The 27,828-nt window shown below is 42.2% G+C and overlaps 1 protein-coding gene across 8 annotated transcripts in view; it reads left to right on the top strand.

Moving 5' to 3' along the window:
- The window catches only part of sbf1 (SET binding factor 1), an 86,501-nt gene extending 62,746 nt beyond the window's left edge, over positions 1 to 23,755 (top strand). For 6 of the 8 annotated variants that reach the window (XM_033614747.2, XM_033614744.2, XM_078164993.1 and 3 more), the window contains 22 exons: positions 1,008 to 1,180; positions 1,290 to 1,363; positions 4,382 to 4,574; positions 4,693 to 4,820; positions 4,909 to 5,084; positions 7,108 to 7,244; positions 7,503 to 7,710; positions 7,816 to 8,012; positions 8,437 to 8,574; positions 8,657 to 8,752; positions 9,022 to 9,096; positions 9,612 to 9,784; positions 10,215 to 10,391; positions 10,519 to 10,620; positions 10,705 to 10,890; positions 12,379 to 12,505; positions 12,640 to 12,770; positions 13,012 to 13,356; positions 17,078 to 17,283; positions 17,445 to 17,532; positions 17,621 to 17,752; positions 18,847 to 23,755. In XM_033614747.2, the coding sequence (XP_033470638.1) occupies positions 1,008 to 1,180; positions 1,290 to 1,363; positions 4,382 to 4,574; positions 4,693 to 4,820; positions 4,909 to 5,084; positions 7,108 to 7,244; positions 7,503 to 7,710; positions 7,816 to 8,012; positions 8,437 to 8,574; positions 8,657 to 8,752; positions 9,022 to 9,096; positions 9,612 to 9,784; positions 10,215 to 10,391; positions 10,519 to 10,620; positions 10,705 to 10,890; positions 12,379 to 12,505; positions 12,640 to 12,770; positions 13,012 to 13,356; positions 17,078 to 17,283; positions 17,445 to 17,532; positions 17,621 to 17,752; positions 18,847 to 18,945 (3,361 nt within the window). In that variant the 3' untranslated portion in view covers positions 18,946 to 23,755. Of the gene's footprint in view, positions 1 to 1,007; positions 1,181 to 1,289; positions 1,364 to 4,381; positions 4,575 to 4,692; positions 4,821 to 4,908; positions 5,085 to 7,107; positions 7,245 to 7,502; positions 7,711 to 7,815; positions 8,013 to 8,436; positions 8,575 to 8,656; positions 8,753 to 9,021; positions 9,097 to 9,611; positions 9,785 to 10,214; positions 10,392 to 10,518; positions 10,621 to 10,704; positions 10,891 to 12,378; positions 12,506 to 12,639; positions 12,771 to 13,011; positions 13,357 to 13,472; positions 14,017 to 17,077; positions 17,284 to 17,444; positions 17,533 to 17,620; positions 17,753 to 18,846 lie in introns of those variants that run through there. The other 2 variants (XM_033614745.2, XM_078164994.1) reach the window with 2 other exon arrangements.
- The last annotated feature ends 4,073 nt before the right edge of the window (positions 23,756 to 27,828 follow it).

Raw genomic sequence — 27,828 nt, 5'->3', positions numbered from 1 at the left:
AGCTTTTACAGGGACTTGAAGGGATCAGGATTAAAAAATATTTAGTTCACCCTGGAAAAGACAAGTCAAGGCTGCTCACCTTCTCACAACGCCCAGGAAATATAGTTAGTGTCACTATAACATTATGAATAAAGAGTGTCACAATATAGCACGTTTGCAAAATTACATAAAAGTGAATCGAACTGATTTCAAGGCAATGATCTTTGTCTCACTGTTAAGGTTTATATCAGACAAAACTGGCACTTTTACTGAGTTTTAGTTCAAAACCTCTTCATCCCTTTATTTTAAAATCTCAAGATCTGTATCAGTATCAGTATTGTTAGCTGGCCGGGGGTTGGTGTAAACCACCGCCACTTTTGCTTTGACAAGGCAAACTTGTGTCTGTCTTTAAACCTTCACACATATGCTCAGTAAATCCCGGACTTCATTGTCGGTCCATTTGCTGTGTTTTCTTACATTTTTTGTTAAAAGCTGTTGTTTGTGTTGTCTGTTGTTTACACAGCTTACAGGTTTAAAATTTGGGTTTAAAAGGTTTAAAAATGGCAGTTGCTTGGTGCTGCACTGGCTGTGTTTGACCAGTCAATGTACACTTGCATCACCAGGGCTGCATATACCAGTAGCCTTGAAGTGATACAAATTCCTTTGGGGCACTTCATTCGATACTGATAATGTGATTGGAGTGGCGTGTATTTATACTGTGCACAACACACACGTAGACATATGCATGTAGCCCACATGTGTGTCATTTAGATCAAACATTACAACTATGGCAATTCATTCAGCTCATCAGGAGAAGTTGTTCTCGAGTTAAAAATCTACTTCACCTACATTTGTAAAGGGTGACTGCAGTGTGTGATGGTTCATTACAAAATGTAATCAAACATTTACACTTCCTCAACAAGGATGCTAAGCTCAGATACTGCTTTGTTTTCTACTGTAGTGCCTTCCTAAAGCTGGTTTAGAATTTAAGAACATAAATGTTGAAAGCAGCTTTCTTTGTTTTGTAGTATTGCAGGCAGCATGGCGGAGAGCTACGACACAGAGAGTGGCTTCGAAGACGCTGAGAGCTCCGACGTGGCTAACTCAGTGGTGCGCTTCATTAATCGCTTCGTAGACAAAGTGTGCAATGAGAGCGGCGTGACCAACGAGCACCTGAAGGCTCTCCATACCATGATACCAGGTATGGAGGCACCAAGACAAGCCACACTTATAGATAGCATCACACCAAACATGGCAACATCTGTCACCTGCTGTCCTCCATCTTAATCCCTCTGTCCGTTTCTTTGCAGATATTGTTCAGATGCACATCGAGACGTTAGATGCAGTCCACAGGGAGAGTAAGAGACTGCCTCCCATCCAAAAGGTAACCAATTCCTATTTTTACGTTCCACTGGACAAAGGCCATGCAGAACCCCAGCCAGCCCCGCCCACTCCCCTCTCCACCAATCCCTACAGCTCAGGCTCACAGTGTCACAGCAGGTACGCCTGTCTGCCAGAGACAGAACTGTGTGACTGACAGCACGCCAGAGCAGTGCATGCTGGGTGGTTGCTCTCCCTTGTTGTGCCGTTTGGTCTCTGAGGCTCAGTGGAGCTCAGTCTTGCTGCTGCAGCTCCACAAGGCCCCTGCAGAGCTGAGTGCCTTCAGTCTGAAGGGTGCAGTGTCTTGGAGAGGGACGGTGGCTACGCTGAGCTTGACGTGTCATGTTTTGTCATTTCACTAAAAACTTGTGAGCGGAACATGTAGCTGCTCAGTGCCCCGCTAATGTCTTTCCATGTGAGCAGACTTCTCTCCCATCATCTCCTTGCCTCTGCTCTCACCATGTCCTGTCAGCACTTTATGTTGTAGCGTGTAAGTTCATGTCCTGAGCAGGCAGGATCAGTTCAGCTAGTTGATATGAGATTGTGGGCTGAGCAAAAACCACAAAACATTTGTGTGCAATTTACAGCCATTTAAGTCTCAGCAGTTACTTTGGTATTATCTTATTTTCCCATGTTTTTGCATCTATGTGACTAATAGGAACAACAGTTTGTAAAATTGGTGCAGTATTGAGCAGGAGCGCTGCAGCCAACAGTCAGGAAACAGGCTGCAATATTATCACTTGGAACATTTGTGCACTGTCAGTTTCCATCCACTAAAAGTGCTTGTTTTTGTCACTGACAGGCTCACATTGTTATTAGAAGTGTCGGACAGTGCATGGAAAGAATTCTTACAAATGTAGACGTTCATGTTAAAGAGTAAGATCTTTTTGTTATGCCTCCATTCCAGCAATAGCTGTGGTTGGAGGCAATATGTTTTTGGGATGCCGGTCTTTCCCATTCTTGTAAACACAATATCTCAAAAACGCCTTGAGGGAATTTTTTCAGATTTGGCACAAACATCTACTTGGACTCAAGAATGAACCGATTAGATTGTGGTGGTAAAAGGTCAAGGTCTCTGTGACGTCTGTCTCATTCACTGTTTGGGATTTTTTTCAAATTTGGCACAAACGTCTGCTTGGACTCAGCAATGAACTGATCAGAATTAATATGCCAATTATGACAAAATTCGACACAAATGACTAGTAGGATAAAACAATGAACACATTTTATATTTAAAAGGTCAAAGGTCAGCATCACTGTGACATCATAATGTTCTGCAAAAACACTTTTCTGGCCATTACTCAGTATCATATCTCAGGAACAGAAGGGGAGACATTTGGACAGATACTGAATCGGCGACAGTGTGTTCATCTTGAAACTGTGCTGATTGTTTAGATATTCTGTGCTGCTGGGTTGAAGATGTGTGTGAAGCATCCATGTCCAGAAATTGCTCTCAGCAATGCCGCCACACTCCATTTAATAAACACTATAGAGCCAGCATATTTTCACATCTAACTGGGTGAATTAAAGGTTTATTTCAACCAAACCAGAGGTGGTGATTGTTGGAACAGCGTAAAGACAAACCAAGACTGTTTTTGTGAGTTTTATTTTTGTTTCTGTCAACTTTGAATTAGAGTGTTTTATGATGATGTTTATTTAAATGGAGTCTGAGGGGTTTGGCAATGTCGCTTTTAAGGCTGTTTCAGGTTAAACAAAAAAGATCTTTAACATAAAGGTATACCCTGAAGGGTCCTTTTCATAATTTTGTCAGACACTTAAAATAAAAATCTGAGCTTATCAGTATCACAAGCACTTTAAATGGACGTAAATTGATGGTGCATAATTGCCTATTACTGTTAACATCGCAGCCTGTTTTGCCGCCGTTGGCTGCACAAGCCTCACTCAGTACTGGAACAGTACTGAAATGTTGTTCCCATTAGAACACAACAACATGGGAAAACGGGGTCCAGGTTGAAAAATACAAAAGTCAGCCTTTCAATACTTACAGAGGGAACTGTGGCTGCAGTTGGAGTGCAGGCATGTGCGGCATTAGGTGTTGTGTAACAGATTAGGAAGCAAGTTACCAGTTAGTTGAAATTCATTTCCTGTCAGAGGTGGAGTTCCTTAGGAAGCTCTCTGGGCCTCTCTGGATGACAGGAAGTGATGTAAGGGGCCAGAGGACAAAGCCAACTTCATATTTCATGCTGCTGATATTCAGAAAAGCTCAGCAACCCACAGAGGCCTCTTAGTCTAAAACTGAGAGTCCTGTAATCAAGCTCTGGATCCTAACAGACTGTTGATACACGACAGCCCTCTTTTTTTTTTTTTTTTTTTAAAGAAATATGAAATGAGCATCCCATCGCATAAACACACCAAACCGAATATTATTTCTGTCCGTGTATTTATCTTTTATGGTTTGTAACATCATCCCTGCCAAGATCCCACCAATCCAGATCACATTGTGTGTGCTACGCAACAATAATCCAGTCATTTCAACATCAGCCTCTGCTGTTTTTTTTTTTCTTTTCTAAACTTCCCAAACAGTGCAGGTCATCCAGCCAGTAACCTCAGCATGGTTGTGAACGCATGAGATTTGGATGAGTGGAGTGGTTGTTTGGTCATGAAATATACAGCGTATACTGTAGAGCTGCACAATTGCTCATGCTTTATTGAGGATTACAGTTTCGGGTGCTACATTTAATTAGTGCAGCATGTTGCCATTTTATAAATAAATAATGTTAATGAGCTATGTCTGTCAGCATTGTTTTAGTCTAGAAAGTGCAGCCTTATTATCCTGTTGTGCCTAAATGTCTATGTCATCAGGCAGGTTATATGATTTTTAAGTCACTGATTTGTGATGAATTCTATGGCAGCTTCACAGAAATTATTTTGTTACTATTTTGCATTCACGGCTGAATAGTCCTGGACATCAGACTGAGTATGGAAATAACTTAAATAAAGAATCTTTAAGAATATTTAAATTTCACTACAGTCTTCCTCCTCTGTCTGTGTCTGTGTGCAGCCCAAGCTGCTGAGACCAACGCTGTTGGCTGGTGAGGAGCTGGTGATGGACGGCATGCGGGTCCACCTGATCCCTGATGGCCGCGAGGAGGCCACGGGGCTAATGGGAGGTCCGCCTCTGCTCCCTGCTGAGGGTGCCATCTTCCTCACCACCTACCGGCTCATCTTCAAGGGCACGCCCACTGACCCGCTGGGTGAGAGAGGAAACACACACACAACTTTAAAAGCTTCTCTCTGTTTCATTGACAAGTTTGGGTCGGGTCTGTGGGTTCTCTAAACCCTGCTCTTTGTCTGTGTGTCCTCCTCCTGCAGTGGGTGAGCAGGTGGTGACTCGTTCATTCCCCATCGCCTCTCTTACAAAGGAGAAGAGGATCTCAGTCACTTTACCCATGGACCAGTTTGTCCAGGAGGGGCTACAGCTACGGTCCTGCACCTTCCAGGTACTCTGACATTCTTAGTTCAGTCAGTTCCTCTTATTCTTTTCTTTGTTTGCTGTTGTCTAATTTCACTGACTCTGTCTGTGTGTAGCTGATGAAAATTGCGTTCGACGAGGAGGTGGCATCAGACCTGGCCGAGGTTTTCAGGAAGCACATGCACAAGCTGCGCTATCCTCAGCACGTCCAGGGCACCTTCGCCTTCACTGTGGGTCAGTGCGGGAAGATGGTGGTGGAGCACAAGACCAAGGATAAGAACCAGTCGCTAAAGTAAGGAACCATCTATGGAGAACAAATTAATTTGCCAGAGCACAAGATATTTTTATGCAACAGAAACTAAAGAATTAAGAAAACTGCTAGTTTTGCCTTAAGGTACCATCAATCAGCAACACAGGCACTGTGTCTGTCAAGAAACTGACAGGTCATTAAGTCATTAAATCACTCAGAACATCCATTACAGTACAGTAACTCACCAGGTGACACAGATGATGCTTCACTTCTGTAACATCAGCTGAATTTACAGCTGCCCCAGATATGTATTCTATTCGTTTACATCTCGAGCTCAAGAATGTAAACCCCATATTTCAGTAGGCCAAAGGTCATAAGCTGGTACAGTGTGTTGTGTAATCAAGATGGTAAAGCTTGGTAGAGCTTCAAAGATTAGCCGATTCATTTTTTAGTTGGTAGAAAGATTTTGATAATCAATTTATTGTTTCAGTCATTTTTTCATGTAAAAATGTTGATTGTTTTCTGGTTCCATCTTTATAAATGTGAGAATTTACTGCTTCTTTGTCATTTATGATGGTAAATGAAGAGTCTTCAGGTTTTGGACTGTTGGTTGGACCAAAAAAAAAACAAAAACAAAAAAAAACAACAATTTGAAGACATACTTTGGGCTCTAGGAAATTGTGATCAGCTTTTTTCACATTTTTGACATTGTATAGACTAGATGATCAATCAATTAATTGTGGAAAAAAAATGGGCAGATTAATTGATAATGAAAATAATTGTTCACTGCAGGCCTAGTTTACATCAAGTATAACTGTGATGGTACCAGATTTGATCGAAACATGTTGAAATGTGAGGCTCAGTTTTCTTTCAAGTGAACTTGCAGTGCCATTAATTGGGAAAATAAAGTGCAATATGTCATAAATCAGTATGGCATATAGTATTACTGGTGTATTGAGGGTAGCCTTGTGATTGGTAGCTCAGTGTGTGTTGTAGCTGGTTAAGCAGAGACAGAAAACATATACCAGCAGGTTAAAGGCTTATTACATGCTAAGCCGCTGCTGAAACATAACCATGTTTTTACTCAGTTGTGTAAAGGAGTACAACTGTGGAGAGATAACAGCTGACACCTTGCTGGCAGATCACATTAATGTGCAATTTAGTCTGACTGCTGACTGTGGACTGCATAGCATTGCTAACCACAACTGGAGTAGAGGTTCAAGCCTCATTTAAGTACATAAGATTGAGACTGAAATATTTAGAGAGAAAATATATTCCAAAAAGGAGTACAAACAAAGTCTGTCTGCAACACTATTCTTAGCTGATGTTACTGCAAACCTGCAGAAAACTGAGGTCACTTAAGTACATGTCAGTTTGAAAACCAAACCTGGTTCCCCTGTGATTTGGCTGAATGAACCCAAACAATGTGTTTACAGAAAGGAGGGTTCTTACTGGCTGCATCTTGTCACATTGCCCTCTGAGCTTTGGCTCTGTATCATTCACATGATACTTCTCAGTATCATCTTCCAGTGTCCCACTGTGCTTAAACTGCTGCAGGAGAGCTGGTGCGAGCTCTCAGAGTAACAACAACATGGAACTTCATTTTTTTATTTCATGCCTTTTAGTTTCTTGTCCGTATCCTCCCAACCTCCTGACCACACACACACACACACACACACACACACACACTTTGTTTTCTGGAGAATGAAAGGAGTATGAGAGAAGCCTTTTGAATAATTCATCAGTGGAAAATGTGTCAGCTGTTTCATTGGCTCTGTTGTTTCCATCTCTGCACTGTTGTGTGCTCAGAAACCCCCATTCAGACATATTTATTCAGACTGCGGCCATGTGGCATGCTAAACCAGCAACACACCAGTGAATTCATGGCTGCCGATTATACATGGAGTCCAATCAGCTCATTGTCAGCTGGACACTGGACACTGCTTCAAATCTAAATAAGATCCAACAGGAAGTGGAGGCCGAGTAACTTTGAATGGGATATAGTGTTGAATCAGAGCAGTTATGTGTTTTGAAAATAATCAACTTTTCTGTCTCTCTCCCTCAGGACACTTTCCAAAAACCTGGTGAAGAGTGCCAAAAGGACCATCGGCCGGCAGTATGTGACCAGGAAGAAATATTCTCCCCCCACCTGGGAGAACAGGAGCAGCTTCCAGTCAGAGCTCGATGAGGATGAAATCTCAGGTAATCAATGTTTTATGCACTCTTCACGCCTTCTCAGATTCTTCTTATTGTGTGTTATGTTGTTTAACAAATGTTAATACCAGAAGTGGGTGACATCATCACACTCATAGGAGAGGCATTCAGGTGCCTCTTTAATTTCAACTTTAAGTGTTTTCATTACGTCATTACACTAAACCACAGCCACATTAGATGGTGACATGAAACTCCCTGTTTTGTAAATGGTGACTGTGCACTAAGTTGTCCTGTTTGCCTCCACAGTTTCAGAGGAGGTAGACCAGAGTTCCCTCACCCTCTCCTCCACCATCCGCTCATCTGACAGACAGACCATGAGCAACGTTGTGGAGCGTGCCTGTTGCCGTGACTACCAGCGTCTGGGTCTGGGCACGCTCAGTAACAGCCTAACGCGTTCTAAGAACGAGCCTTTCAGGATTTCAACCGTCAACCGCATGTACACTGTCTGCAGGAGGTGAGAATGCAAATTGATGAGGGGTGTGAGGCTGGAGTCATATATAGACAGCATCTCTTCGGTGCTTGATGGGTGTATGTATGTGTATGTGTGTGTGTGTCACAGCTACCCCGGCCTGCTGATTGTGCCTCAGAGCATCCCAGACTCGACTATCTCAAGAATCTGTCGCTGCTACCGGCAGAATCGCTTCCCTGTGGTTTGCTGGAGGAATTCTCGAACCAAGGCCGTCCTGCTGCGATCTGCAGGCCTCCATGCGAAGGGGGTGGTGGGCTTCTTCAAGTCCCCCAATGCCCCTGCTTCAGGTACAAAATCTGTTTGAGGCATCTTTGTTGATAATTTATGTAACGCTGAACCTTCATATTACAAGTGAAAATTGCTAGTTAATATTTGGGAATGTTTTGCTTTATGTGTCTGTTCACACATATCCTCCCCAGTCCTCAAATGTTAACTGCGTAGACTCGAGACTCAGTTCTCTTCCAGTGAAATGTTGACCTGTAGTAAGGAGTATAGGGGTCAGAGGTCATGATTTCAAGGTGTTAGTCTGCCCCTGGTGACGTGGAATAGCTGCAAAAGTTTTAGAGAAAGATGCATTGCTTGTCATGCCCTCGTCAAAAAAAAAAGATAAACAATGATGTTATGCAGCTCATAGTTAATATGCACCCATAACAACACATATAAGTTCCCTGAAATAGAAAAGTTTGTTCATGTGTTGTCCTCTCTGTGCAGTGCCCTCCCAGGCAGACTCCACGAGTCTGGAGCAGGAGAAATACCTGCAGGCCATCATCAGCTCCATGCCTTCATACAGCGAGAACAGCGGCAGGAACACACTCAGTGGCTTCACCTCCACACACATGAGCACCTCTGGTAGATGGACTTCCACACACTGACATGTTAATGATCACTGGCACTGTGGGCTCACACAGCTGATGGTTCCTTCTGTCCACAGACTCCTCAGACAAGCTGAGGCAGCCCAAGATCGGCGCTCTGATGAAGCAAGTGATGGGCACCAAGGAGGATGTACCTGGGACCTTCAGCAGAGGAGGTGAGACATTTTTATGTGTCCCCACATTGCTCCTGTAGTTCCTCTGTTAGCTGTAGTGAGTGTTGCAGTCCTGGTTTCAAAACAAAATGTGTGAATTGTGTTTCAAATCTTAATTGTGTTACTGAAACTGGGACTTGACCAGGAGGATGATGAACAAGTGAATGAATCCCTTGTGTGAGTGTATGTGTGTGTGAGTGTGTGTGTGTGTGAGTGAACCATCCTCCATTGTGTGGCGTTGTTAACTGGCCATCTCTGTCGTTTGACCTCAGCTCTGGGTCAAAGGGCGAAAGTCATCTCCCTCTCTCAGCCCAAAGTGTCTGGCAAGGCCAGGAACCCTCCTAGAGGTACAGTAGGCCACGCCCCCTCCACTCCCTCTGCTCCTGTCTAACCAATCAGATCTCTTTAACAGTAGCGTCACTGTGTTTGCCGTGGTTCCTGATAGTGTGCTGTGTCTGCGGACTAATGTTCTGTTGTTGTTGCTGCAGTGAGTGCATGCTGCTGCTGCAGCTCTGCCGTCTGACGTCTTGTTTGTCGTCTCCTGTTTGATTCTTGTCTCTGTTGAATGTCAGCAGCAATCAGAGGTGACTCTGTGTTATCATAATGTAGCTGTCACTGAGCTAGATGTAACCAACTGGGCTGGGTAGTTTCAGACATTTCTGCCTTGTCTACCAGCATGGCTGTTAGTAGCTGTGGACGTTTTAAGGATCATTTCAAGTTATTACAACTTGGCTCGTAATAAACCGGATTGATCCTTTAATGGCTTTCACATGGGAAGGACTTCCAAATGAAGTTTGATGGTTCTGTTTTCAGGATTCCTTTGAAGACTCTACTTTCGTATGCGTGTGTGTGTTTGTCACAGGTAAATGGGGCAGTATCCGAGGCAGCGGGCGTCTAAGTGCCTACAACCCAGACGTGGGGACGCGACTGGCAGGGAAAGAGTCTCCACAGCCCAACGGAGGGCCGAGCGAGGCACTGTTTCTCCGCCAGCAGAAGGCCTACCTCTATATCATTGGAGACAAGGCCCAGCTCAAGGTAACTGCTGACACACTAATTACTGTGGTGTTTAGAGTGTTTACTGTGATTAAGGGATAGATAAAAAAGGTTAGACAAGAAGGGGAAAAACAGAAGAAAAAATAGAGGGAATTGTATGAATGCGCTTTGAAATGGCGCAGTTGTGGTTTGACTTATCACACAATATATGAACATGATCTCTGTTGTTTGCTGACCTTGATATTGCACGTTGTATTTACAGTTGTGTTGTGCTAATGTCTGAATATTATTAAGAATTAAACATTTATTGCTCTTAGGTTGTACTTGTGTTATTTTGCTGTTTTATCGTCATTTTATCAGTGGCATAAAATGGTCTCAAAGTGACAATATATCCTCCAACAAAAGTAGTTATCATGACAGGCTAGTGGTTGGCAGTTAACAGTATTAACTGGGAGGGTGTTGCTGTGTTCAGGGAGGGAAGCAGGACTCGTTCCAGCAGTGGGAGGTGGTTCCCATTGAGGTGTGTGACGTGCGACAGGTGAAGAATAGCTTCAAGAAGCTGATGAAGGCCTGCGTGCCGAGCTCCCCACCCTCTGACCCCAACATGAGTTTCCTGCGCTGCCTTGAGGACTCTGAGTGGATGTCTCTGGTAAGTGCTGTGTATGTGTGTGTATTTGTGTGTGTGTGTGTGTGTGTGTGTGTGCATGCATGACAGTACATTTACTGCTCGTTGTGTGACCTTTACTGACCCTGCGTGTGTGCCTGTGTATGTCCAGCTCCACAGGGTGCTGCAGGTGTCTGTGTTAGTGGTGGAGCTTCTGGATACAGGCTCATCGGTCATGGTCAGCCTGGAGGACGGCTGGGACGTCACCACGCAGGTTTGACTGACACCCAGCAGCTTTAACTTTGTCCCTGAAGACTGTCCTCTGAGCGAGGCTTAGTGTGACGTGCTGTGTGTGCAGGTGGTGTCCCTGGTGCAGCTGCTGTCTGATCCGTACTACCGAACCTTCGACGGCTTCCGGCTGCTGGTGGAGAAGGAGTGGCTGTCGTTCGGACACAGGTTCAGCCACCGTGGAGCGCAGACGCTGGGAAGCCAGAGCAGCGGCTTCACCCCCGTCTTCCTGCAATTCCTCGACTGCGTACACCAGGTGGGTCTGCATCACTGCATGTGAGCTTTCAGCCTGCAGAAAGCCAACAGAGATCCTGATGTTTTAATGTGCGATATCCTAAAAGGAAGGTCAAAGGTAAGCAGAGGGACAGGGTCTTTAGTGCTGCAATGCAAAAGATTTGTTTTTAAACATCTAAGGGCAAATAAAGATCAGAATCAGGTTAATAATACCAGTAGTTTTATTTAATTAGAGTGCTTTTTTTATTCAAGCATTTAAGTAGTATGTAGTACCGTGCGTGCACAGTAAACACTATAGAATATAAGGACAGCATCAGACTGTAACAGCTGAGACTGGAAGCAGTGTATGTGTTAAGTGAAGGTCAGCAGCCCTCCTTCCTCTTACTATATATGTTTAATGCTCTGTGTGTGTTTACCTGTACGTCTGACTCTATTTCCTGTTTTGCTGATCAGTGATGTGGGCTCGGCCCTCTTATCACATGCAGGAAGTGTGGTTTGATTTAGTGTCAGTGGCCCCTGAGTTCTGACCCCTCTGTCTGTGACGCTCCTGTATATTCTGCTGTCCAACACATCAGATGAGCGTGTTGTAATTGTTTCCGCTCCCCGTTCAGCCTTTGTGCTGTGTGAAGGGGGACAATATGTGAAAAGCAAACGGTAACGTTAAGTTGCCATTTGTACCAGTGGCCAGTATGTATTGAGTGTGACTGCAAGATTGTCTGTGTGAACACATCAGTGTATGCAGACACCCTTTGTAGTGCAAAGCATTAAGGCTGCTCAGGTATGGCAAAAATCATAATCATGATTATTTTGGTCGATATTGAGATCACAGTTATTTAACACTCATTGGCTTTGCTAATATCATGCATTTATTTAAGTTGAAAAAAAACTTGTCTTTATAACTGTGAACTGTCTTGAACTTTAAATATAATTGAACTGTATGTGGATCTTTGGCCATAACTGTCATGCCGGCTGCTACTTGCCATCTCATCACACAACAGTGCGTTCACAGCCATTTGCCAAAGAGTCATTTTATGCTTGTACCTGCTCATAAAGTTAGGTTTTTGACCACTTTGACTTTATTCTCTAACAGTATATGTGAGTGTGGTCTTAACCTGCAGTGTGAGGCTTCCTAAATGCTGTGGTGAGGAAGAGTCACCTTCCAGTCTGTTTTTGTCTCGTTCCACAAATCGACACATTCCAAAGAAATGTTAGCAGCCAAGCTAACAGCTCCGGCCCGTAATATAATGAGCGCTAAACAGGCTGCAAGTCTCAAGATGGTAACACTGAGCGTAAGGCTGCAAAGGAAAGGGCCGTGCTGGATTTATAAGACAAAATGAGAGCTTATTGTGAAACAGAATGCAACACAACAATTGTTTTATTTCGATTAAGTTGTTTTCATAATTGTTGGAAGCTAAAATCATAACTGAAAACAAAATTGTCCAGCCCTGTCTGGACCACATCTGCCCCTTTAAACAGTAACCCTGACCTGTCTCTGTGCTTCTACCTTCAGATCCACCTCCAGTTCCCCATGGAGTTTGAGTTCAGTCAGTACTACCTGAAGTTTTTGGCCTACCACTACGTGTCCAACCGCTTCCGCACCTTCCTGCTCGACTCTGACTATGAACGCATCGAGCTGGGTGAGAACATTTCTGAGTGTCTGAAATTCTGTAGTATATTTTGAGTAACAGTAACAGTGCTCCATCTTAACAAACACAGTCAGTGTCATGGATACAGTGTGTCTGTTCCTGATGAGCTCTGTGTATGTGTGTAGGAGTGCTGTATGAGGAGAAAGGAGAGAGGAGAAGTCCTCAGGTGTCTAAGTCTGTGTGGGACTACATCGACAGACTCAACAAGAAAACACCCATCTTCTACAATTACATGTTCTCTCCTGAAGACGACGAGGTGAGACCACTGCACTCACACCCCACGTGCTGATGAGATGTGTTTTTCTTTGGACATTTATTTCCTGTCACATGTAAAAACACATTTACCAGCCCTGTAGCTTTAGAGATGAGATAAGGCCTCACAGTGAGTCACCAGCTACAGTTGTTGAAGCAGACAAATGTCACTCCTAAATATTAGAGAACTGATCATAGAAGCACTGGAACACAGGAGCCTCATTAGATGATGTGGTGTGTTCCAGGTGCTGCGGCCGTACACCTTCAACTCCAACCTGAAGGTGTGGGACTTCTACATGGAGGAGACTCTGTCAGAGGGGCCCTCGTACGACTGGGAGCTGAGGGGCCGGCAGGAGCGCGTGGCAGAGGAGACGCCAGAGAAACCAGACAGCAGCGGCCCTAAATCACAGCGACGCATCGTGTGGCCGTGCTACGACAGCCTGAGCAAGGTGGTGCCCGACGCCATCACCAAGCTGCTACAGGACCTGCAGAGCCTGGAGGCAGAGCTCGGACAGACGTCGGAGAAGTGGAAGGACACGTGGGATAAAATCAAGACCACACAGAGAACGGAGGCCAAACTGGAGAGCAAGGTGAGATCAGTGGATTCATTTTTTCCTAACCTAAAACATCTCTTTGTGTTTTTGTAGTGACCTGACCAGAAGTTCAGATAACATTCTGCTGAAGTGTTGTGTTCATGTGTTTTCAGAAGATAAGCTTGTGAATGCAGCTCTGTGTTGCAGACAGTGCTGAAGCCTTGGATTTCTGAGCTTTAACCAGCACAAATTATTCTCAGTCTGTGGAAACACTGTTTCACAGATTAGATGACGACTAATACCTTAACCTGGGGCTTTGGGCAGTGGTCAGTGTAAAATATAAAACATGCTGAATGTTTCTTGGGCGTTTCAGTATTCACAGTGTTCTTAAAGTTACTGTCAATTAAAAATATATCTATTTCACCCTGCAGCATGACTCTTAACTACTTTTTTCTTATGTAAGTTTCCTATTAACAGGGTGTTTTGCAGGACCTGCAGTTTTATAAATATTAGACAAGCTCTTAATTGCCATTCAATTATCTTCTAATTTCTTTTTGTTAAAATGAGTCAAGTTCTCCTGAGTGAAAGTTCACATTTTCGATGTTCTAAATATTTAAATCTACCACTAGACCTTACCCTGTCTTTTTACTTTACACTTGCACTTACCTGTAGGCAAAATGTAGATTAACCTAACTTTAATAACCATGTGCGTAACCTGTGCACAGTACTACATACTACTTAAATGCTTGAATAAAAAAAGATGATCTGTCCAAAAATGATAATCTATCTAATCTAATCTGATCTAAAAATGATCTTGGAAATGTCTTAAAAAGTCATTCAGAACCCAATTATGTTACAAACACAAAAAATATTGTCATGGTTCATTTATACTCTCATTGCACTTGTAAATCATTAGCAAAAAAAAAAAGAAGACTTGGATACTTAGTTGTGTTAAATTTTTTTTGGGTCGATTCTAACAGATGAAGAATCTTAAGGGCTTAAGAGACCATTCTTCAACAAAAGAGTTATTCATTTTTTCATTAATAGTTAACTCATATCAATGAATAAAGTGTGGCTTTAAAACACATGGCATATACACTAGAGTTGTACCAAGACCGATACCAGTATCGGAAATGCCTCCGATACTGCCTAAAATGCGGTATCGGGTATCGGCGAGTACAGCCTATGACTAATCCAACATCACGTAATGCCTCACGTCATTACGCATACACTACAGGCAAACAAAACGGAAACGGAGCAGAATTTAAAAAGCATTTTACTGTAGCCTTTAAAATGTCTTTTTTACCAAATTGTGTGGCTGCACTTTAACCTGTGTCTTGATCTGTGTCAACACTGGATAATAATAATAAAACAAAGTTTTATGGCATTCATTCTACTATTATGTATTTATTTCTTAATATTTTACATGGAGTTTTAGGAGTTGCAACATGCAACAATTCATATCCCATCCCTTTGTATTTTATGTGCTGGTATCGGATCGGTCCTCGGTATCAGCAGATACCTAAGGTTCAGGGATTGGAATCGGTATCGGAAAGGAAAAAGTGGTATCAGTACATCTCTAATATACACAGTATTTTGCATTGTATTCATCATCACAAGTCAAATTATCCTTAACTTCTTCCAGAGAAGTGTGTTGAAAACCTCCTGAGATGAATATTCTGTGGACGTAATCAATAGGATGTTTTATAAACTGATTTAAACTGTATCTTCCCTGATTCATTTTGCAGTGACGCTTAGACCCACTGTTTGTTCCCGTGTAGTATGGATATTTTTGAAAATATCCTGAATGAAAGCCACAAATCTTTAACGATTTTTTGACATGTATAAGTAATTTACCATCTCCTGTTCACTTCAAAAACAGTTGAAACACAAACTCTGCACTTTTAATAATATAAATAATAAACTGAAATGTGCCTCATGCTTCCTCCATGCTTCTTGGTCAACCATGCTTTCTTTAAAAAAAGTGGGTGCGGCTCTACTGCAGTCCAATTTAGATGATGTGGAATACTGTGATTGGTTTATAGACATCCAATCAGATAAGCCTGTACATGTGGGTGGAATCAGGTGACACTCATCATAGATGTAAACATCCTAGAAAAGTTATGTCCATTGGAAGGGACAGGGGATCCCCTTCACATCTGTTGCTGCACACCAGCCTTCTTCATTCAAGGAGCTACACTGTTCACATGTAACAGGAAATAAATCCAGACCTGGTTGAATCTTCCTGGGATCATTTACTCTGATTGTCAGTAAAAATAAGTCTAGCTGCTTTAACAAATCCTGCTAATGTCAGCCTAAATTCTGCTTTGGTAACGACTGGAAGCGACAGAGACAGTTGTGGGGATTCTCAAAGCTTTTACCCGAGCCACTCATCAAGTATGTAAAACTGTGCCCATCTCCTTCCTACACTTACTCTACTGGGTCAAACCCTTCTTATACAGTGTGTGTGGAGTCATATAGTATCTATGGACACTCATTATAGTGAGTGAGATCACTCTTTGTGCCTGCTTTTGGGTGCAGTTGTGGCTCAGAGGTAGAGCGGGCTGTCCCCCATTCAGAAGGTTGGTGGTTCGATCCCCGACTCCTCCAGCCTGCATGTGAAAGTATTATATATTTGTATATAGTGTGTGTGTGTGTGTGTGTGTGTGTGTATATGAACTTCCAAGATACTGAACCCCAAATTGCTCTCAATTGCTCACATCCATTGATGTGTGATGTCCATTGACTGAGTAGCAGGTGGCACCTTGTATGGTAGCCTCACCCACCAATGTGTGAATAGGTGAATGTGACATGTTGTGTAAAAGTGCTTGGAGTGGTCAGAAGCCTAGAAAAGCGTGATGCAAGTGCAGTCCATTTACCATCATTGCATCCCTCATTGCCCAGCCTGTGTTTGTGCTGTATTAGTCTCAGACTGTTACTTAACTACTTCGACATATGATGATTTTATGAATCCTACAAAACAGCATGTCCACACCCAGCCAGACCAAAATAGCACATTAATTAAATTACATCACCTATGCTGGGCTTTATTTATTAATCTGTAAGACGAGACTGACTTTCCTTTCATGTACCCTCTGAAGTCTAAACCACTGCGTTTTTATTCCAAGCCTTCCTCAGATTATCTATTTAGATATGAAATGTCTGGAATGAGGTGACTTTTGAAAAGTATCAAACAGCGGATGTTAACATAATTAGGTCTCTGATAGAGTGACTCCTTTAGTGAGGTCAGCAAACGGTTTTAAATGTTTACATTGATCAAGAGGTGTGTGATCTACCTGTTAACTGTAATCAGCTGTGCGTCTTTCACCATGAAACAAACACTAATTTACCTGACACTTGACTGTGAACAGCTGACAGGCTGTTTTAATCGTAAGTAAAGCTGAAGACAGGTGTTGGGAAATGTTTTCACTGACATCGTGTGGTGAAAAAACAGAATGCAGTGAAGAACTTTAAGGCTCAGACTTTGGTGTTTGCATGTTTTAGATGCAAATCAAGCACATTTTCAGCACCATGAATTGTTTTTTAAAGCACACTGAAGGTTTTAGATTTCTACTTCTTACTTCCCAGCAAGCTGTTGTTTTGTTTTCAGTATGGTATGTAAACAACTCAAAGAAACTTGCTTGAGATGAGTATTGCGTCACATTTAGACCTTGATATGCTTGTGGAGTAGACCATCACCTGTGTTTTTGAAAACATTCCCACAGTTCGATTAACTCAACTTCTCACTGAGCCTTCTGTGTGTCTCCACCCTCCGCAGCCATCGTTCTCCAGCTCCTTGCTGATGTCGTCCAACCTGAGCCACCAGCGGCGCTCTCAGGGCGTCTACCTGCAGGAGAGCGGCGTAGGATCTTCCATCAACCTGGCTCTGGACTGTGAGGCCAGCGCCACCTCCACGCCCGTTGCTGGTCGGCAGAGCACCAGCACACTCTACAGCCAGTTCCAGAGCACAGAGAGCGAGAACAGGTCTGTACCCAACACGCTGAGAGGAGAGCTGGTCTGTGTGACGATGTGTCATGTTTGTAACCCATGCTGCTCAAGTGCTGCTCCCTGCTCTGCTGCTCTATGAAGAGTAGGACCATAGACCATGTTATGTCTTCATTTGTGTTTCAATCTTCTCCCATCAGGAGTTTTGAAGGCATCCTGTTTAAGAAAGGGGCGCTGTTGAAACCATGGAAACCACGGTGGTTTGTGCTTGACAAGACCAAACATCAGGTAAGACAGAGAGGAGCAATAACTGAACTTTAAGCTATTTTGGATTTTATAATGTCGTCTGTCTCTGACAATGCGTACCTGTCCTCAGCTGCGATACTACGAGAGCCGGCAGGACAAGGAGTGTAAAGGAGTGATCGAGCTGGCCGATGTGGAGTCCGTTATTCCAGGAACGCCTGCTATGGGAGCACCGAAAAACATAGAGGAGAAAGCCTTCTTTGATGTAAGTTCACCTCCGCCTTACCTTGTTTAAGTCTCTGTCAGAGGTGGGGTCTGCTGCTGCATTCACATCATGGAGGCAGAATGGGAGGAGTGGAAAAACTTCACGTTATTTAACTTAACTTCAACCTAAATGATTGTGGTACATTTAGCAGTTAGTTTTAGTCCCTTTAAATTATTTATCAGTGTCAGTATTCATCAGACGCATTGTACCGAAGTTGATACAATAGCCTGCCTACCTACTTAGGACAGAAGCACAAATATCAAGGAAAAATGACCAAACCAACAAAATGTGAAAGTCTATTAAATCTGGCAGGCAATATAGTGTTGGGTATGACACCATGCAGTGGACGGAACAAAACCAGGTTGCAGCCATGGCAGCTGTGTGGTGGTGTAGCTGCACCAGGTGGAACTGTCACTCTCGGCTTCCTTACAGTCAAGATGGGGATAACAAAAAATTATTTTTTAACATCTCTTAGCGTGCCTAAGTTTAGTGGATCATAACATACCGGATGCTTTGGTTCAAAATGAGACCAAACTTTTCTGTTGAGTTTTTGAGCCACAGTGTCGGCCAAAATGTGACCCGGAACAGATGGTAAGGCTTGGTGTTGATGGGAGAATCAATTTCCAGAAAACTTGTGGCTACTGACTACTGGCTGGTTTAGAGAGGTGAGGATTTAGCAGATGTGACGGTATATAGCAGCCAGCACTCAACAACTGTGAATCACTGCAACCACAAGAGGTCCTTGAGCACACAGTCATATGTGTGCACCCAAAATATTAGATGATTGGTTGGTCCAGTAATTTGCGAAATTAGCTGCAGACAGACAGATACACATTCACATACATACACACAACATCCAGGCATACACCTGGCGGAGATAATAAAGACATAAACCATGTGCTCGTGGTGCCACAAATTGAGGAACGTACAGAGACAGATGTTAAAAGGACAGATGCAGTGCTCAAATACAGGTTGAATAATTTGCTTCACATTTAATTTGATCATCTTTGGTCAACCATATTTGTGTTAGCATGTTTGTGTGACCAATGTGTGTATGTGTGCAGAAGGATAATTTCTTTCTTGTCGTCTTTCAGCTCAAGACGACCAAACGAGTGTATAACTTCTGTGCCCAGGACAGCCACAATGCACAGCTGTGGATGGACAGTGTTCAGAGCTGCCTGTCAGACGCCTAGAGAGAAGGCAGGACTCTTAAAGGAGCAATGCAAGCAGGAACGAATGAGCAGTGCACCTGACGGACATCTCTGCCGGCCAATCCCAGCGGAAACAGGGAGGGGAAGGGGCCTTTCACCACTTAAGCTCTGTTCTGTTCGCTAGTGTTGAACTAATAACCTCGCGTCACAATGTTTCAGTGTTTTTGTTATAAAAGTCAGAAAAAGAAAAAAAAAAAATGTCCCTGAAGAACCACTCGCTGCGTCTCACCTGCAGCCTCTCACCTCCCCGACAGTCTGACCACTATGTGCGCTGGATGTCTGTATGCACAAAAACAATGCATATTAAAGCACGTCGTTGCATTTCTGTGAGGCGTCCTGCAGCTTGGACCAGCATGAAGATTTTTCCAGACCCTCCACCTGTAAAACCACAACCCCGCTCTCCCTCCTACTAACCCTGCTTGCCCTTTAAGACACTCTGGGGAGGAATGACGGAGGAGCTGCAGTTGCCCAGCGGCCCAGCCACGTACAGGACCCGTTAGACTGCTACAAAAAAGGATCTAAAAGATCGACCGGTGGGTTGACGGACCAAAACAACCCTGAGGAACACATGCTGACAGCAAACACTCTTTATTCCAGTCCTCAAAGGTCTCTGCTCTCTTTGCCTCTCACTGCCTGATGTAGCCCATTCACAGTATATTTACAAGAAGTTTGAGAGGAGTGTGACGCTGCAGCTCAACGGTTCATGAAGGATTTCCTTTTCCTTTTTTTTTCTTTTCCAAAATCTCAAATCTGTACCAGAAAGAGATCAATGCTCATCAGCTGTCCTCAGCAGGCGATGGTGATGACGATATACTGTGAAAGCCATTAATCAGTCGCAGAGATCAAACAAACCAGGAGAGCCAGTCAGAGGTCGGAGTCTGTCAGGTATTGAGTGTGTCGGTGAACTTTCACTGAGAGTGTTTACAAAGTAGACAAAACTTCCCTCACTAAGCTAAACTCTGCTCTTCACCTGTGTGTTTTTAATCAGTACAACCACTATTAACATTCAGATTTTTAAGGGATGCTGAAGGAAAAAGGAGGGACTTATTTTGTAGTGATTATCTTAAAAACAACAAAAAAAACAGTCTATAGAAGGAGATCTGGAAGGTAGGAGGTTAAAAGGAGGGTTACTAATGAACAGAGTGATATTATGGGATGCTTCAGAGAGATTATGGTTTTTAGAGGAAGACACTGACTCGCCACAGTGCTCCAAGTGTCAGAAACTGGATGTTTGTGAAAGGAAAATTCTGGTATATTTCAACTTTCTTATTCTCATGATTGTGTCCATTATGGGATGTGCTAAATTTGCATTTTCTGACTCCACAATATATTGGGCCAAGCAATGTCAGCCACCAAAAGCTTTCCACATCAATTTGAATACAGAAATAATTTCAAACGCTTTTCTGCAACTCCCACTGAAAGTGAACACAATTATTAGCCCCCTAGATTAGCTACTGTGCTTAACTGCATGCTAATTTTATAGCAAGGACACCCTGCTGGCTTACCCAACTAGCTGTATGGTCAGCCACCTAGCATACTACCTATTCATCAACAAATATTTATTGCTTATTATTTCACATATAGCAAGATTCTGCTACAAACCGAGGTAAATAAATGCTACGAAAATGTCCAAACTGCTAATCCAGGGGGCTGTGTTCTGTGTTAACTTCTGCCTGGGCTCTTAAATGTGTGAAATTATTTACGTAAAAGTCAAGTTCATTAGGAAAACGTCAGGAGGCTCACACCGCTTAGCGTGATAAATAAATCATTAGATATTTAGCTCATGCATGAGCTAAGAAAAACACGTTTTCAGCTTTGCGATAATGCATTTTAAGTGCATACGATGTATTTTTAAATGTTTAATTTAACTAAATATGTAGGAGAAATTCCTCAACCCATAAAGGAATCTATCTTTCAGGGTTTTTTTTAACATTTCAAAATAACAAAATTTTCATTGAATTTTTGTTTTTACTGTTTCTGACATGTTTTAAAAACTGATGTGGTGAGTGCAAATTTATGACTCAGTCACAATGGCCACAATTATAATATAAGCCTGAGGTTAAAAAGTAGTGGAATTTTCCTAAGGATGCTGGGACATGGAAAGTCACCCAAAGGTGTGAGAGCTGGTTCCATCACATTCACGTGTACTCGGCTGCTGAGACTCACTGTTCCTGTTTCAGATGCATCACCAGTCCAGCTGTGTGGACACCACCGTTACCTTCAGTGCTGAAGCTTGTACATAGACGAGTCTACATCTGTAGAGTGCTAGAGAAACAGTATGTTTAGCTGGAAGGTTTCAAACATCAAGTCACTTTTTTTTTTTTTTTTTAAATGTCAGTGTTTTGTCAGACTCCCGCCCCCCACCTCTCTGTCCTCCAAACACACACCAACCACTCTGACCCACACGTTAACACAAACCCTGCTCTGTAAAATACGGTTCTACTGCTGTCTTTGTTGAACTTAAAATTTGAAATTGTAGATTTTTTTTTGTGTCTAATAACTCCTTTGTATATACTACTCAGATTTGTATGTAACGTTTATGGTAGTAATTTATTTAACTTGTCTCCTCAGTAAGAAAGTTCCTCAAGCACCACTTTATTTTTAAAATTAGGAATTCAATGTGCCATTTGTTTATTTTCTGTATTAATGTGACTAATGCTTTTTTTTTTTAAAAAATGTACAAGTAAACCCTCAATGTCTTTTTTTTTTCTCTTTTGTATACACGGTTGTCCTTACGCAGTACCAACCACTAATGCAAGAGTGGAAATGGTGTGTTAGTGGAAGCCTCTGGGCTGTTTTTTTTTAAAGGCTGGTTGGATTTGACTGTGTTGCTCAGCCACAGTGATGGGATGTTCTGGATGTAGCTTACAGTCACAATAAAAGTCAGACACATGAAGTTCCCCTGGTGCTGGGTTCTGCTGCCAGCTTAATGGACTCATTTTGTGCCCATTAAATAGTCGGTGACGAGATGCGGCATTATAACAAGTCAGGCTGCCTAAATGTGCCGTTTATCAGTCCACAGAATCCCAGAATCAACTGAACAATATTGGCATGTTCATATAAAATTATTTACTAAAGATGCCAAACACACTAGTTTAGGGAACGTGGTGTGTTCACAAACATTAGGTTTCAATGTCCTCTGGTTGAAAGTTTCAATCAACCAGTAACCAAGTTTGCATTTGAGAAGATGGAACGCGCTCAAATTGTGGGGGGATTTTTGCTTGAAGGTGAGTTAAAGGTTGTGTATGCGACATTCAGAGCATTAATATATCAGCAAACAACCATGTCCTATGTAAAGACATAGTGAAGTAATGGCATCTTGAGAAGAGAATGAAGTCCTGCTCCGTGTAGGAGTTTTGTAATCAGCACGTGTGTATCCCACTGGCTAGCTAATCACCGTTGCTGCACTGTGCTCAAATGGGCAGTTACAGGCGGCTACTGCTGATAATGATGGCGTCATTGCGAAAGCATAGCGCACACCCTCCAGTTTCCCACCTAGATCAACGCTGTTAGCTCTGTCAGCACTGTTACCGTTAGTAGCACTGTTCATGCTGTTAGCACCGTTAGCTGCAGGCTGCTGGCTCATCACCCTGCATGATGAGAGCTGTGTGCAGACAATCCTGGCTCAGACTCATAGATCAGTCTCACGTAGCTAGACTTAACACATGCAGTGGAGCGCTGGAGAAAGTCTGGCTGAACCCATCATGATCCCAAACTGAGGGGAAAAAATGCTCTGGGTTGTTTTTATTTCTTTAAACCAATCACAATCATCTTGGGCGGGACTAAGCCCAAGATGCAGCGACAGCGCCTTTGCATAATAGTGTTGGGAGAAAACTTTTTTGATGGAGAGGCGGCTAAATCCCTGCAAAAGAAAACACCACATAAAACCTTAAAAGACGTGTGTATGTTGCTATTTCATAAGTTGTTTGATGCACAGCACTAACATGAAGTGTGGAGACAGGTCTGTCTATGCAAGACTAGTTTGGCATAGCAACAGGGATTTTTAGGCAGCCAGTCGCATTTTTTTTTACCTACAGTGTAAAGATATGCTCTGAATGTCGCACAGTGCTCCTTTAAAGAATTCTAATCAATCAGCAACAGGTCAGCAAAGAAAGTCTCAGCATGGTGTTAAAGTTGCAGTCGACTATAACTATCATTGGTTTGTTGTGACTGCCATCTTGTCACTAAATGTGTTGTGTAGTTATTACTCTGTTGTGATTGCCTTACAATAGCTGCCTGATCCACTGTATTGATAAGCATGATGCTAATGTTAGCAACAAGGTCCAGAGCTTCAGTATCCGGTGGTGTTTTAACTGTCGTCATACCACCAGGCAGACAGACTGAATCACTGCTGTGTTGCTTTTTAGACACTTCAGCATCCATTCACAGTTTGCTGGAGGTCTGGTGACTGAGAAAACTAAAGTACACAGCCAACATCATCATCATACATAGTTAAGTTTTAGGTGACCTTGTGCATCTTAAAATAATCTTCCCCTGAGGAACAGATGGACCAAAGTGACAGCAGCAGCCAGAACCCTGTGCCTGTGGGGAGGCTCAGTGTGACCTTGTGTTTTGACTGCAGTCTGCATCCAGTTTCGACTCAGCTCATCTTTTCACTCGAGTTTACTCATCTCTACAACAGCTACATTAACCACAGCAACATGACATAATCCTTTTTTATTTATTTTTCTTCTTTTTTTTTTATTAGAAATGACTTTCTGAGCCGGGTTATGTTGTCAATCATGTCAATATAGTTTTTAGAATCCAAATAAAAACTGTGGGTTTAAATGTTTATCTGTGTTTGTGTTTGTTGACTAATTACAGCAGGTTTCAACACGAGTAACACCACACAACATTTTTAATATGTTTATGAGTTGTCTGTCTGTCCCATTCTTGTGAACGCAATATCTCAAGAAGGCCTTGAGAGAGGTTCTTTAAATTTGGCAAAAACATCTGATTGGACTCAAGGATGAATTGACTAGATTTTAGTGGTTACAGGTCAAAGATCAAGGTCATTGTGACCTCATTCTCGTGAATGTGCTACAAGAACACCTTGAGGGAATTTCTTCAAATTGGGCACAAACATCCACTTAGACTCAACAGTGAACTGATGAGAATTTGGTGGTCAAAGGTCACTGTGATCTCATCCCTCCCTTTCTCATGAATGTGCTATCTCAAGAACACCTTGAGTGAATATCTTCAAATTGGGCACAAACATCCGCTTAGACTCAACAGTTAACTGATTACAATTTGGTGTTTTTTTGTCCATAACTCAAGAATTCATCCGCTAATCATGACAAAATTTTACACAAATATCTAATAGGATAAAATTAAGTCATTTTTATATCCAAAAGGTCAAAGGTCAGCTTCACCGTGACATCATAATATTCTGCAAAAATATCTTTCTGGACATTATTCAACATGATAACTCAGGAACAGAAGAGTTTACATCAATGAAATGGTGACACTGTTTAAACTGCACTGACTGTATAGATCTGTGCTGTTGGGTTTTAGAATGTGTAGCTTCGTTGCAGCAACATTTACATTTGAAACGTCATGGCTACATGAGTCTGGACGGACATGGATGTTAACTGTAAGTGCAACCTGACTGGTTTGCAGAGGCATGCAACCACGAGGCTGTAATTCTAGTTTAACATACCATTTGTGTCTGGGTTGAATTCTCACACCTAGTTCAGCAGCTTGTAGCTCCGATCAGCTGGTGTAAGGACCATAGCATAACTTACACTGAGTATACTCCACGTTACAGCTTAGCATTGTTAGAGTAACTTTTTAGGTTACTTGAATTCTACCTTTCAGCCATTTGTGTCCATTTCTTTTGTAATTTATTTTTGACCAGAAGAAGCCGCAAACGCTCACCTATTATCATGAAAGTGTTAGCAAACAGTTTTTTGTTTACACATTAGCATTTACTTGGAGTCATGTTAGTGCCCAATTTTCTCTCTTTTGGCTCTGGTTTGGTCTCCACCACCTCCTGAGGGAAATACCTGCCTATTTAGCTGCTAAATGCTACGCTATGTTCACCATGTAGTCTTGTCTGTCTCCTGTTGGTGCTGTTAACATACAGGTTTATTGAAATGATGCTAACGAGCGTGATAACTGCAACAGTTTAACAAGTAGTGGGCTGTAAAACCACACACTGATCTAAAAGATGCCTCACAGTACATGGAGTTGAGGAGAACTGCAGCAAGGTGATCACTTTCTGTGGCTTTATCATTACAGATGACACCTTTCACACACACATTCATTTCATGCATTGTTGATATAAAAAGTAATGGCATCTTTTAAAAAAAGATTATCCACCACTGTGAACACTGGCTGAGTTTTTTTGGTCAAAGTTGCATTTTTGCTTTGACAATCTGCAGATCAAAGCAGGGGTTGTTCTATGTATCCTTAGTGGTGCATTCAAAGACACACATTTTACCTTACTTTCTGACATCAGCTAAAATGCCAGAAACACTATTAAGGCAGGAAGTTGTTGACTGAGATGGAATCCCTTAAGTGTTTTCCAATAGCCCGACTTCATCAAACCAAATGCAAGTTGCAAGCCCACAGGGGAGTAACCAACAGCCGTAGACCAAGAAGCTTCTGGTTGCATTTCAATAGACCTACATACGATCAGAGCAACGAAATGTGATGTAGCACTTGGCGACAGACAAATGTACACAGACTGTGGTGACCAGAGATGAGCTGTGATGTGCAGCGTATGTCTGTTAACAAGTGTTGGCATTTTTTGCCATCAGAATTTGAAAATAACACTAAAGTTCAACGTTAAATGCAGCCAACTGGGTTGTTTTTGAAAATGCCTCAACAGTGCCCCTCTTTACTAAGCTAGATGAGTAAGCTCACTGTAGTGTCCTCTGTGCCATGGTGCGTGAGCCAAAAATGATACCATCATATACTTTGTGTGAAGCACAAAGGCTCCGCAAGTTGTCAGTCATCTTCTGAAACTAACTCCCCCGGCTGGAAATCATCTGCCAGAGCAAACAAATCATGAACATACACATTCGTCTGGCTGTTGTGAATTAAAAAATGTATTGAAAAACTAAAAGCTTAGGTTTGGGAAAACTGTTAACAGCAGCATAGACACATTGGGCCTCATGCAGTAAGTCATACACAAACAAATTTTGCTTATTTGTTTGTATCTGAGACTTATTATTTTGTTAGTGCCCATTGACTTCTGAGATTCACTAATGTTTTCTTATTTTTGCTCTTCTCTTAGGGAAGAGAACATGTTACAAATGTTTGAGACTCCAAGATAAGAAAAAGCACATCTCGTTTTCACTGTCCACACATTCTTTGTCCAATGCAAAGACACGTACGTACATACATTTTAAATCTGAGGATCATAAAAAGTATGAATAAATACTATATGATCAAAGTTTGATTGTTTCAGAGTAATTAGAATGATTGGATTTTTAAATGCCTGCTCTGAGAGGCCCGACGCAGTGAACGTTTTTAGGGATCACACAGATCCATCCGATGAGACGGGTGAATTGTTGCTGAGTCGTGTCAGATTGCCAAGATTACTGCTTTTAAAACCATTTTCTTTTCATTTCAGTTACTGCATGTCCCTTTGCTGAGCGGTGGAATGTAACTAAGCACAGTTACTCAAGCACTGTACTTAGGTACACATTTGAGGTACTTTTACTTAACTTGAGTATATTTATCTCACGCCACTTCCTGTTTCTACTCCACTTCACTTCAGAGGGAAATATTGTACTTTTTATTCCACCACAATTATTTGATAACTTTAATTACTTTACAAATGAAGATTTTGGCACACAAACTATGTGAAAATACTGCAGCTGAAACTATTAGTCGATTCATTCAAAAATAAATTAGCAACTATTTGATCATAATAATTGATGATAATAATTTTGTGGTTCTAACTTATCAAATGTGCCTTTTCCTTCTCATTATTTACTAAATTGATTTAAACTGTTCTGCATTTATTATTTTTTACTTTTAATTGTACTTTCATAATCTTACTGAACTAAAATTTTCAGTGCAGACTTTACTAGTAACCTGAGTATTTCTACAGTGTGTCATTAGTACTTTTACTTAAGAAAAGGATCTGAATACTTCATCCACCACTGCTGACACGGCGTTTACAGCATCACAAATTTTTGCCATTGTTGGGTTTTTGATTTTTCCTGTAACACCAGTACTGATGTACTCACATCACATTTATTTTGTGTATTCAACAGAACATTGATTTCGCTACTGAAGATCTTCCTACAGGTGACAATTGATATTCTTGAATACGAGTCTTTGCACACGGCACAACACCTGCTATCAGTATATAGTGTTCAGGGAGTGTTACTTATACTCCTGGGTGACTTATGATCAAGTTGGATTCATTATCGAGCACATTTAGATGGTTAAGAATCTTTGGTGCATCGTAAGTTACTTAAGTCTTATTTTTCTTCCTCGTATGAGAAATTTAAGAGAAAACACAGAGAATGTTGCTGCATTAGGCCCAGTGTGTAGTTGTCATACTTACAAACAGCACCAGTAACTTTCATTAGAGAAGCATCAGTAAGTCTGAATCATAAAAAAACCTCCCACACACACAGTGGTATGTTGTTGTAGCTGCCTACCAGTTCCTTGGCTGCTGCTCTGTAGCTGACCCTGACCTCTGACCTCCCTGCAGACCTTGGATTACATGGGCTTGTGCAAACTCACTCTCCTGACAGATTCACTGCACCTGTTGGGGGCGGGACAAATGACACCTTAATCATCCGGCAGGGCCTTCAAACTGAATATCTTTGTCTTAGTCACAAGGCCAGGCAGCTGGATCTTTGCAGAGGTGGAAGGACGACAACCAGACGGGCAAAGCAAAGC

This window comes from Epinephelus lanceolatus, chromosome 23, assembly GCF_041903045.1.
Source record: "Epinephelus lanceolatus isolate andai-2023 chromosome 23, ASM4190304v1, whole genome shotgun sequence".
Taxonomy (NCBI): Eukaryota; Metazoa; Chordata; class Actinopteri; order Perciformes; family Serranidae; genus Epinephelus; species Epinephelus lanceolatus.
Note: the sequence above shows the minus strand (reverse complement) of the source record. Positions and strands in the feature narration are given on the sequence as shown.